This window comes from Salmo salar, unplaced genomic scaffold (genome assembly GCF_905237065.1).
Source record: "Salmo salar unplaced genomic scaffold, Ssal_v3.1, whole genome shotgun sequence".
NCBI classification, from domain to species: Eukaryota; Metazoa; Chordata; class Actinopteri; order Salmoniformes; family Salmonidae; genus Salmo; species Salmo salar.
In genome coordinates this window covers 80,001-93,126 of record NW_025547454.1, presented here as the reverse complement: position 1 = coordinate 93,126, position 13,126 = coordinate 80,001, and the positions used below count along the sequence as shown (strand labels likewise).

The following is a 13,126-nucleotide window of genomic DNA, read 5'->3' as shown; positions in this document are numbered from 1 at the left end:
TTGAAGGGACTCTACTCACAGTGTCTGTTCTGACTGGTGGTTGAAGGGACTCTACTCACAGTGTCTGTTCTGACTGGTGGTTGAAGGGACTCTACTCACAGTGTCTGTTCTGACTGGTGGTTGAAGGGACTCTACTCACAGTGTCTGTTCTGACTGGTGGTTGAAGGGACTCTACTCACAGTGTCTGTTCTGACTGGTGGTTGAAGGGACTCTACTCACAGTGTCTGTTCTGACTGGTGGTTGTTGAAGGGACTCTACTCACAGTGTCTGTTCTGACTGGTGGTTGTTGAAGGGACTCTACTCACAGTGTCTGTTCTGACTGGTTGTTGTTGAAGGGACTCTACTCACAGTGTCTGTTCTGACTGGTTGTTGTTGAAGGGACTCTACTCACAGTGTCTGTTCTGACTGGTTGTTGTTGAAGGGACTCTACTCACAGTGTCTGTTCTGACTGGTGGTTGTTGAAGGGACTCTACTCACAGTGTCTGTTCTGACTGGTGGTTGTTGAAGGGACTCTACTCACAGTGTCTGTTCTGACTGGTGGTTGAAGGGACTCTACTCACAGTGTCTGTTCTGACTGGTGGTTGAAGGGACTCTACTCACAGTGTCTGTTCTGACTGGTGGTTGAAGGGACTCTACTCACAGTGTCTGTTCTGACTGGTGGTTGAAGGGACTCTACTCACAGTGTCTGTTCTGACTGGTGGTTGAAGGGACTCTACTCACAGTGTCTGTTCTGACTGGTGGTTGAAGGGACTCTACTCACAGTGTCTGTTCTGACTGGTGGTTGAAGGGACTCTACTCACAGTGTCTGTTCTGACTGGTGGTTGAAGGGACTCTACTCACAGTGTCTGTTCTGACTGGTGGTTGAAGGGACTCTACTCACAGTGTCTGTTCTGACTGGTGGTTGAAGGGACTCTACTCACAGTGTCTGTTCTGACTGGTGGTTGAAGGGACTCTACTCACAGTGTCTGTTCTGACTGGTGGTTGAAGGGACTCTACTCACAGTGTCTGTTCTGACTGGTGGTTGTTGAAGGGACTCTACTCACAGTGTCTGTTCTGACTGGTGGTTGTTGAAGGGACTCTACTCACAGTGTCTGTTCTGACTGGTGGTTGAAGGGACTCTACTCACAGTGTCTGTTCTGACTGGTGGTTGAAGGGACTCTACTCACAGTGTCTGTTCTGACTGGTGGTTGAAGGGACTCTACTCACAGTGTCTGTTCTGACTGGTGGTTGAAGGGACTCTACTCACAGTGTCTGTTCTGACTGGTGGTGGTTGAAGGGACTCTACTCACAGTGTCTGTTCTGACTGGTGGTGGTTGAAGGGACTCTACTCACAGTGTCTGTTCTGACTGGTGGTTGAAGGGACTCTACTCACAGTGTCTGTTCTGACTGGTGGTTGAAGGGACTCTACTCACAGTGTCTGTTCTGACTGGTGGTTGAAGGGACTCTACTCACAGTGTCTGTTCTGACTGGTGGTTGAAGGGACTCTACTCACAGTGTCTGTTCTGACTGGTGGTTGTTGAAGGGACTCTACTCACAGTGTCTGTTCTGACTGGTGGTTGAAGGGACTCTACTCACAGTGTCTGTTCTGACTGGTGGTTGAAGGGACTCTACTCACAGTGTCTGTTCTGACTGGTGGTTGAAGGGACTCTACTCACAGTGTCTGTTCTGACTGGTGGTTGTTTGGGTTGAAGCGGTAGGAGGGAAGCTGTTCTATGTCAGCCTTGGTCAGTCCTCTGGGTTTAGCCTCGCCCAGACGCTCTGCTAGGTTCAACAGGGCCTGGAGGTCAGACAGGGGGGTTAAAGGTTAGAGGTCAGAGAAGAGCCGGTCTACCTACACAAGACAACTTCCTATAGTCCTCCCATTTACCCTAGGTGCGTTCAACCTTGAGGACATAACAGCATTGGATTGACGTACACTATGCAGAACATGATAGAGTGTTTATCTACACACCAATCAACAGGTTTTAATCCTTTTAGCCCACTGAGCTGAAGCCTTGGCATTAGCTATTGGAACTAATACGAGGCTAGATGAGTCAGCCAACACTAGACTGTAGTTCATTAAAACTACCTCCACTACATTAGAGTTGACTAGACCATATAGATGTATAGTTAGCTCTGTGGCTAGCTTACCTCCACTACACCATATAGATGTATAGTTAGCTCTGTGGCTAGCTTACCTCCACTAGACCATATAGATGAATAGTTAGCTCTGTGGCTAGCTTACCTCCACTACACCATATAGATGTATAGTTAGCTCTGTGGCTAGCTTACCTCCACTACACCATATAGATGTATAGTTAGCTCTGTGGCTAGCTTACCTCCACTAGACCATATAGATGTATAGTTAGCTCTGTGGCTAGCTTACCTCCACTACACCATATAGATGTATAGTTAGCTCTGTGGCTAGCTTACCTCCACTACACCATATAGATGTATAGTTAGCTCTGTGGCTAGCTTACCTCCACTACACCATATAGATGTATAGTTAGCTCTGTGGCTAGCTTACCTCCACTAGACCATATAGATGTATAGTTAGCTCTGTGGCTAGCTTACCTCCACTACACTAGACCATATAGATGTATAGTTAGCTCTGTGGCTAGCTTACTTCATAGTTCTCTACCTCTCCATCATCCACATCTAACTCTAGACTGATGGTAGGACCGACTGTAGGACCCACTGGAAGCATTGACCTGAGAGACAGGAGAGGGAGAGAGAGGAGAGACAGAGAGACAGGGTAGGGAGAGAGGAGAGACAGAGAGACAGGGTAGGGAGAGAGGAGAGACAGAGAGGAGAGACAGGGGAGAGAGGAGATAGATTTGAATAAACAAAATGATCACAATGCCTACTATAACATCATACAGTATTATACCATATAAACCCATGATTTGTTCCAACATGTACTGCATACCTAATGCACAGGTGCTGCTACAACAAGAGAAGAAGAAGTACTCACAGGAAGTAAGGCAGGAAGCCTGGGTGGTAGGGGGGCGGGGGAACGGTCTGCTGGGAGCGGTAACGACGCCCTGTGATTCGCCGAGGCATGAAGTGGGGGTACGGCTGGGAGAGGGACAGAGGAAGGAACGGTAAGAACCCTTCATAGAGGTAAGGACATGTTGTTCTCCGTGTGTGTGTGTGTGTGTGTACATACTGTTATTGTAACATGTTGTGAAATCTGTTGTGAATGCATTATACAGTTTTTTAAAATGTAGAACTGCCTTAATTCTGTTGGACCCCAGGAGCTGCTGCCTTGGCAGGAACTAAAGGGGATCCATAATAAACCCCAGGAAGAGTAGCTGCTGCCTTGGCAGGAACTAATGGTGATCCATAATAAACCCCAGGAAGAGTAGCTGCTGCCTTGGCAGGAACTAAAGGGGATCCATAATAAACCCCAGGAAGAGTAGCTGCTGCCTTGGCAGGAACTAATGGTGATCCATAATAAACCCCAGGAAGAGTAGCTGCTGCCTTGGCAGGAACTAATGGGGATCCATAATAAACCCCAGGAAGAGTAGCTGCTGCCTTGGCAGGAACTAAAGGGGATCCATAATAAACCCCAGGAAGAGTAGCTGCTGCCTTGGCAGGAACTAATGGGGATCCATAATAAACCCCAGGAAGAGTAGCTGCTGCCTTGGCAGGAACTAAAGGGGATCCTTAATAAACCCCAGGAAGAGTAGCTGCTGCCTTGGCAGGAACTAATGGGGATCCTTAATAAACCCCAGGAAGAGTAGCTGCTGCCTTGGCAGGAACTAAAGGGGATCCATAATAAACCCCAGGAAGAGTAGCTGCTGCCTTGGCAGGAACTAATGGGGATCCTTAATAAACCCCAGGAAGAGTAGCTGCTGCCTTGGCAGGAACTAATGGTGATCCATAATAAACCCCAGGAAGAGTAGCTGCTGCCTTGGCAGGAACTAAAGGGGATCCATAATAAACCCCAGGAAGAGTAGCTGCTGCCTTGGCAGGAACTAATGGGGATCCTTAATAAACCCCAGGAAGAGTAGCTGCTGCCTTGGCAGGAACTAATGGTGATCCATAATAAACCCCAGGAAGAGTAGCTGCTGCCTTGGCAGGAACTAAAGGGGATCCATAATAAACCCCAGGAAGAGTAGCTGCTGCCTTGGCAGGAACTAATGGGGATCCATAATAAACCCCAGGAAGAGTAGCTGCTGCCTTGGCAGGAACTAAAGGGGATCCTTAATAAACCCCAGGAAGAGTAGCTGCTGCCTTGGCAGGAACTAATGGGGATCCTTAATAAACCCCAGGAAGAGTAGCTGCTGCCTTGGCAGGAACTAAAGGGGATCCATAATAAACCCCAGGAAGAGTAGCTGCTGCCTTGGCAGGAACTAATGGGGATCCTTAATAAACCCCAGGAAGAGTAGCTGCTGCCTTGGCAGGAACTAATGGTGATCCATAATAAACCCCAGGAAGAGTAGCTGCTGCCTTGGCAGGAACTAAAGGGGATCCATAATAAACCCCAGGAAGAGTAGCTGCTGCCTTGGCAGGAACTAATGGGGATCCTTAATAAACCCCAGGAAGAGTAGCTGCTGCCTTGGCAGGAACTAATGGTGATCCATAATAAACCCCAGGAAGAGTAGCTGCTGCCTTGGCAGGAACTAAAGGGGATCCATAATAAACCCCAGGAAGAGTAGCTGCTGCCTTGGCAGGAACTAAAGGGGATCCATAATAAACCCCAGGAAGAGTAGCTGCTGCCTTGGCAGGAACTAATGGTGATCCATAATAAACCCCAGGAAGAGTAGCTGCTGCCTTGGCAGGAACTAATGGTGATCCATAATAAACCCCAGGAAGAGTAGCTGCTGCCTTGGCAGGAACTAATGGTGATCCATAATAAACCCCAGGAAGAGTAGCTGCTGCCTTGGCAGGAACTAAAGGGGATCCTTAATAAACCCCAGGAAGTGTAGCTGCTGCCTTGGCAGGAACTAATGGTGATCCATAATAAACCCCAGGAAGAGTAGCTGCTGCCTTGGCAGGAACTAAAGGGGATCCATAATAAACCCCAGGAAGAGTAGCTGCTGCCTTGGCAGGAACTAAAGGGGATCCTTAATAAACACAAATACTTAGACGAGTGGCCGTGCAAGAGAGCCCTTGAGCAGGTGTTTTGATGGCTAGCATGAGGTGTGTGAACAGCTCCTGTGACAGGGAGTCGTGATGAGAGGAACTGGAGGGAGTAGGGAGGAAGGGTGAGAGAGGAACGGGGGGCGGGGGTCTGACAGGGGGTCGTGATGAGAGGAACTGGAGGGAGTAGGGAGGAAGGGTGAGAGAGGAAGGGGGGGGGTCTTACCACTCCAAACAGCTCCTGTGACAGGGAGTCGTGATGAGACAGGAACTGGAGGGGTGTGGAGGGGGGCAGGGAGGAGGGGTGGTGTCCTCCATGAGGGTAGTTAAACCCCCCTCCCACAGACAGGTGCTCTCCTAGCAGCTCCACCTCGTTCTCTATCCTCTGCAACGGCTATGACAGGGATACAAAGGGTTATGAAGGGCCATAAGCATACAAAAAGGGCTATGAAGGGTCATAGGCATACATAAGGGGATTATGTGCTGTTACAACTTGTTCTCTAGGCCAGGGGAAAAGGTTATAATGGATTCTAAAACTTATGTCAAAGTGAGCACATTGTGAATAGAAGGCAATTTAAGATGTGAATATGAGACTGACTTAACCATTCTGTGACTAAGCAAAACAGCAGCAACTTATCTAACCATGTAGTAACAATACTGATTCAACATTACAAACATGGTTAAAGGACCTGGAGGACAGCAACATTACAAACATGGTTAAAGGACCTGGAGGACAGCACCACTACCTTAATGGTTAAAGGACCTGGAGGACAGCACCACTACCTTAATGGTTAAAGGACCTGGAGGACAGCACCACTACCTTAATGGTTAAAGGACCTGGAGGACAGCACCACTACCTTAATGGTTAAAGGACCTGGAGGACAGCACCACTACCTTAATGGTTAAAGGGCCTGGAGGACAGCACCACTACCTTAATGGTTAAAGGACCTGGAGGACAGCACCACTACCTTAATGGTTAAAGGACCTGGAGGACAGCACCACTACCTTAATGGTTAAAGGGCCTGGAGGACAGCACCACTACCTTAATGGTTAAAGGGCCTGGAGGACAGCACCACTACCTTAATGGTTAAAGGGCCTGGAGGACAGCACCACTACCTTAATGGTTAAAGGGCCTGGAGGACAGCACCACTACCTTAATGGTTAAAGGGCCTGGAGGACAGCACCACTACCTTAATGGCTAAAGGACCTGGAGGACAGCACCACTACCTTAATGGCTAAAGGGCCTGGAGGACAGCACCACTACCTTAATGGTTAAAGGACCTGGAGGACAGCACCACTACCTTAATGGTTAAAGGGCCTGGAGGACAGCACCACTACCTTAATGGTTAAAGGGCCTGGAGGACAGCACCACTACCTTAATGGTTAAAGGGCCTGGAGGACAGCACCACTACCTTAATGGTTAAAGGGCCTGGAGGACAGCACCACTACCTTAATGGTTAAAGGACCTGGAGGACAGCACCACTACCTTAATGGTTAAAGGGCCTGGAGGACAGCACCACTACCTTAATGGTTAAAGGACCTGGAGGACAGCACCACTACCTTAATGGTTAAAGGGCCTGGAGGACAGCACCACTACCTTAATGGTTAAAGGACCTGGAGGACAGCACCACTACCTTAATGGTTAAAGGGCCTGGAGGACAGCACCACTACCTTAATGGTTAAAGGGCCTGGAGGACAGCACCACTACCTTAATGGTTAAAGGGCCTGGAGGACAGCACCACTACCTTAATGGTTAAAGGGCCTGGAGGACAGCACCACTACCTTAATGGTTAAAGGGCCTGGAGGACAGCACCACTACCTTAATGGTTAAAGGACCTGGAGGACAGCACCACTACCTTAATGGTTAAAGGACCTGGAGGACAGCACCACTACCTTAATGGTTAAAGGACCTGGAGGACAGCACCACTACCTTAATGGTTAAAGGGCCTGGAGGACAGCACCACTACCTTAATGGTTAAAGGGCCTGGAGGACAGCACCACTACCTTAATGGTTAAAGGGCCTGGAGGACAGCACCACTACCTTAATGGTTAAAGGGCCTGGAGGACAGCACCACTACCTTAATGGTTAAAGGACCTGGAGGACAGCACCACTACCTTAATGGTTAAAGGGCCTGGAGGACAGCACCACTACCTTAATGGTTAAAGGACCTGGAGGACAGCACCACTACCTTAATGGTTAAAGGGCCTGGAGGACAGCACCACTACCTTAATGGTTAAAGGGCCTGGAGGACAGCACCACTACCTTAATGGTTAAAGGGCCTGGAGGACAGCACCACTACCTTAATGGTTAAAGGACCTGGAGGACAGCACCACTACCTTAATGGTTAAAGGGCCTGGAGGACAGCACCACTACCTTAATGGTTAAAGGGCCTGGAGGACAGCACCACTACCTTAATGGTTAAAGGGCCTGGAGGACAGCACCACTACCTTAATGGTTAAAGGACCTGGAGGACAGCACCACTACCTTAATGGTTAAAGGACCTGGAGGACAGCACCACTACCTTAATGGTTAAAGGACCTGGAGGACAGCACCACTACCTTAATGGTTAAAGGACCTGGAGGACAGCACCACTACCTTAATGGTTAAAGGACCTGGAGGACAGCACCACTACCTTAATGGTTAAAGGGCCTGGAGGACAGCACCACTACCTTAATGGTTAAAGGGCCTGGAGGACAGCACCACTACCTTAATGGTTAAAGGACCTGGAGGACAGCACCACTACCTTAATGGTTAAAGGGCCTGGAGGACAGCACCACTACCTTAATGGTTAAAGGACCTGGAGGGCAGCACCACTACCTTAATGGTTAAAGGACCTGGGTAGACCCATAGGGCGGCACACAATTAGCCCAGTGTCGTCCGGGTTAGGGGAAGGTTTGGACGTCATTGTAAATAAGAATTTGTTCTTAACCGACTTGCCTAACTAAATAAAAGGTTAAATAAATAAAACACCACTACCTAGGTGGCTAAAGGGTCATTACATTTATTGCAGGATATTAAAGACAAACTAGAGTGGATACTTGGAGAAACACGGATATTAAAGACAAACTAGAGTGGATACTTGGAGAAACACGGATATTAAAGACAAACTAGAGTGGATACTTGGAGAAACACGGATATTAAAGACAAACTAGAGTGGATACTTGGAGAAACACGGATATTAAAGACAAACTAGAGTGGATACTTGGAGAAACACGGATATTAAAGACAAACTAGAGTGGATACTTGGAGAAACACGGATATTAAAGACAAACTAGAGTGGGTACTTGGAGAAACACGGATATTAAAGACAAACTAGAGTGGATACTTGGAGAAACACGGATATTAAAGACAAACTAGAGTGGATACTTGGAGAAACACAGCGTTTGTGAAGTCATAAATACAATTCCTTAGTGTGATGTGATTCTTACCGATCTGGACTGTTGTGTCGGGAAGGGAAGGAAGTGTCCAGGTGGAGGGAGGTGGGGGGGGTGGTGAGAGAGGTGGGGAGGGGGGAGGAGGAAAGGGGGATCACTGGAGAGGAGGGAGGGAAAGGAGTAGGGCACAGGTAAATGCTGCACTGAACACGCCCCCAGCATCTGAGAGAGAGAGAGAGAGAGAGAGAGAGAGAGAGAGAATGGAGAGGGAGGGAGAGAGAGGGAGAGAAAGTGAGGTTTGATACTACTGTGAATGTCAATGACATATCTGCATTTAATTATTTTTGCCACCAGGGGACAGCAAACACCAACAAGCATAGTAACATCATTACACCAGGGGACAGCAAACACAGCAACATCAATACACCAGGGGACAGCAAACACCAACAAGCATAGCAACATCATTACACCAGGGGACAGCAAACACCAACAAGCATAGCAACATCATTACACCAGGGGACAGCAAACACCAACAAGCATAGCAACATCATTACACCAGGGGACAGCAAACACAGCAACATCAATACACCAGGGGACAGCAAACACCAACAAGCATAGTAACATCATTACACCAGGGGACAGCAAACACCAACAAGCATAGCAACACCATTACACCAGGGGACAGCAAACACCAACAAGCATAGCAACATCATTACACCAGGGGACAGCAAACACCAACAAGCATAGTAACATCATTACACCAGGGGACAGCAAACACCAACAAGCATAGCAACATCATTACACCAGGGGACAGCAAACACCAACAAGCATAGCAACACCATTACACCAGGGGACAGCAAACACCAACAAGCATAGCAACATCATTACACCAGGGGACAGCAAACACCAACAAGCATAGTAACATCAATACACCAGGGGACAGCAAACACCAACAAGCATAGCAACATCATTACACCAGGGGACAGCAAACACCAACAAGCATAGCAACACCATTACACCAGGGGACAGCAAACACCAACAAGCATAGTAACATCAATACACAAGGGGACAGCAAACACCAACAAGCATAGCAACATCATTACACCAGGGGACAGCAAACACCAACAAGCATAGCAACATCATTACACCAGGGGACAGCAAACACCAACAAGCATAGCAACACCATTACACCAGGGGACAGCAAACACCAACAAGCATAGCAACATCATTACACCAGGGGACAGCAAACACCAACAAGCATAGCAACATCATTACACCAGGGGACAGCAAACACCAACAAGCATAGCAACATCATTACACCAGGGGACAGCAAACACCAACAAGCATAGCAACACCATTACACCAGGGGACAGCAAACACCAACAAGCATAGTAACATCATTACACCAGGGGACAGCAAACACCAACAAGCATAGCAACATCATTACACCAGGGGACAGCAAACACCAACAAGCATAGCAACACCATTACACCAGGGTCGTGGCGGTACATGACCTGAAGATAGAAATATATTATGTAGAACAGATATGCTTCTCTCTCACATAGCACAATAACTAATGTTCTATACAATAATGTCTTAGTCTGGTACCAGTCTAGCTCTCATTCCACTCCTTGGTCTAGTCTGTCTAGCTCTCATTCCACTCCTTGGTCTAGTCTGTCTAGCTCTCATTCCACTCCTTGGTCTAGTCTGGTACCAGTCTAGCTCTCATTCCACTCCTTGGTCTAGTCTGGTACCAGTCTGTCTAGCTCTCATTCCACTCCTTGGTCTAGTCTGGGTACCAGTCTGTCTAGCTCTCATTCCACTCCTTGGTCTAGTCTGGTACCAGTCTGTCTAGCTCTCATTCCACTCCTTGGTCTAGTCTGGGTACCAGTCTAGCTCTCATTCCACTCCTTGGTCTAGTCTGGGTACCAGTCTGTCTAGCTCTCATTCCACTCCTTGGTCTAGTCTGGTACCAGTCTAGCTCTCATTCCACTCCTTGGTCTAGTCTGGTACCAGTCTGTCTAGCTCTCATTCCACTCCTTGGTCTAGTCTGGTACCAGTCTGTCTAGCTCTCATTCCACTCCTTGGTCTAGTCTGGTACCAGTCTGTCTAGCTCTCATTCCACTCCTTGGTCTAGTCTGGGTACCAGTCTGTCTAGCTCTCATTCCACTCCTTGGTCTAGTCTGGGTACCAGTCTGTCTAGCTCTCATTCCACTCCTTGGTCTAGTCTGGGTAACAGTCTGTCTAGCTCTCATTCCACTCCTTGGTCTAGTCTGGGTACCAGTCTGTCTAGCTCTCATTCCACTCCTTGGTCTAGTCTGGGTAACAGTCTGTCTAGCTCTCATTCCACTCCTTGGTCTAGTCTGGTACCAGTCTGTCTAGCTCTCATTCCACTCCTTGGTCTAGTCTGGGTAACAGTCTGTCTAGCTCTCATTCCACTCCTTGGTCTAGTCTGGTACCAGTCTGTCTAGCTCTCATTCCACTCCTTGGTCTAGTCTGGTACCAGTCTGTCTAGCTCTCATTCCACTCCTTGGTCTAGTCTGGGTACCAGTCTGTCTAGCTCTCATTCCACTCCTTGGTCTAGTCTGGGTAACAGTCTGTCTAGCTCTCATTCCACTCCTTGGTCTAGTCTGGTACCAGTCTGTCTAGCTCTCATTCCACTCCTTGGTCTAGTCTGGGTAACAGTCTGTCTAGCTCTCATTCCACTCCTTGGTCTAGTCTGGGTACCAGTCTGTCTAGCTCTCATTCCACTCCTTGGTCTAGTCTGGGTAACAGTCTGTCTAGCTCTCATTCCACTCCTTGGTCTAGTCTGGTACCAGTCTGTCTAGCTCTCATTCCACTCCTTGGTCTAGTCTGGGTACCAGTCTGTCTAGCTCTCATTCCACTCCTTGGTCTAGTCTGTCTAGCTCTCATTCCACTCCTTGGTCTAGTCTGGGTACCAGTCTGTCTAGCTCTCATTCCACTCCTTGGTCTAGTCTGTCTAGCTCTCATTCCACTCCTTGGTCTAGTCTGGGTACCAGTCTGTCTAGCTCTCATTCCACTCCTTGGTCTAGTCTGGGTAACAGTCTGTCTAGCTCTCATTCCACTCCTTGGTCTAGTCTGGTACCAGTCTGTCTAGCTCTCATTCCACTCCTTGGTCTAGTCTGGTACCAGTCTGTCTAGCTCTCATTCCACTCCTTGTACTCTGTGTCATATGCCAGAGACATTTAGACATGTTTAGCATGATAAGAATGGAATGAGAGCTAGACAGACTGGTACCCAGACTAGACATTTGCAGCTGAAATGTTCAAAATGCTGTGCCCACTTGAACATGACCCAGGAGAACCAATTCGAGGACTGTCGTTAAGCCCCAAGGTGGTAGTGTTGTACTGAAGACCACACCCACACCACTACCGTCTACTCACAGGGTGGTAGTGTTGTCCTGTACTGAAGACCACACCCACACCACTACCGTCTACTCACAGGGTGGTAGTGTTGTCCTGTACTGAAGACCACACCCACACCACTACCGTCTACTCACAGGGTGGTAGTGTTGTACTGAAGACCACACCCACACCACTACCGTCTACTCACAGGGTGGTAGTGTTGTCCTGTACTGAAGACCACACCTCACCACTACCGTCTACTCACAGGGTGGTAGTGTTGTCCTGTACTGAAGACCACACCTCACCACTACCGTCTACTCACAGGGTGGTAGTGTTGTCCTGTACTGAAGACCACACCACACCACTACCGTCTACTCACAGGGTGGTAGTGTTGTCCTGTACTGAAGACCACACCCCACCACTACCGTCTACTCACAGGGTGGTAGTGTTGTCCTGTACTGAAGACCACACCACACCACTACCGTCTACTCACAGGGTGGTAGTGTTGTCCTGTACTGAAGACCACACCACACCACTACCGTCTACTCACAGGGTGGTAGTGTTGTACTGAAGACCACACCCACACCACTACCGTCTACTCACAGGGTGGTAGTGTTGTCCTGTACTGAAGACCACACCACACCCACACCACTACCGTCTACTCACAGGGTGGTAGTGTTGTACTGAAGACCACACCCACACCACTACCGTCTACTCACAGGGTGGTAGTGTTGTCCTGTACTGAAGACCACACCTCACCACTACCGTCTACTCACAGGGTGGTAGTGTTGTCCTGTACTGAAGACCACACCACACCACTACCGTCTACTCACAGGGTGGTAGTGTTGTCCTGTACTGAAGACCACACCACACCACTACCGTCTACTCACAGGGTGGTAGTGTTGTCCTGTACTGAAGACCACACCTCACCACTACCGTCTACTCACAGGGTGGTAGTGTTGTCCTGTACTGAAGACCACACCTCACCACTACCGTCTACTCACAGGGTGGTAGTGTTGTCCTGTACTGAAGACCACACCACACCCACACCACTACCGTCTACTCACAGGGTGGTAGTGTTGTCCTGTACTGAAGACCACACCACACCACTACCGTCTACTCACAGGGTGGTAGTGTTGTCCTGTACTGAAGACCACACCACACCACTACCGTCTACTCACAGGGTGGTAGTGTTGTCCTGTACTGAAGACCACACCACACCCACACCACTACCGTCTACTCACAGGGTGGTAGTGTTGTCCTGTACTGAAGACCACACCACACCACTACCGTCTACTCACAGGGTGGTAGTGTTGTCC

At 48.7% G+C, this 13,126-nt stretch overlaps 1 protein-coding gene across 1 annotated transcript in view; it reads right to left on the bottom strand.

Moving 5' to 3' along the window:
* Nucleotides 1-13,126, bottom strand: part of rnf38 (ring finger protein 38) — a 63,328-nt gene that overhangs the window by 6,154 nt on the left and 44,048 nt on the right. The window contains exons 9-13 of the mRNA XM_045711273.1: nt 8,497-8,664; nt 5,294-5,461; nt 2,954-3,057; nt 2,606-2,690; nt 1,656-1,777 (exon numbers count right to left, since the gene is read on the bottom strand). Of these exons, the coding sequence (XP_045567229.1) occupies nt 1,656-1,777; nt 2,606-2,690; nt 2,954-3,057; nt 5,294-5,461; nt 8,497-8,664 (647 nt within the window). The remainder of the gene's footprint in view (nt 1-1,655; nt 1,778-2,605; nt 2,691-2,953; nt 3,058-5,293; nt 5,462-8,496; nt 8,665-13,126) is intronic.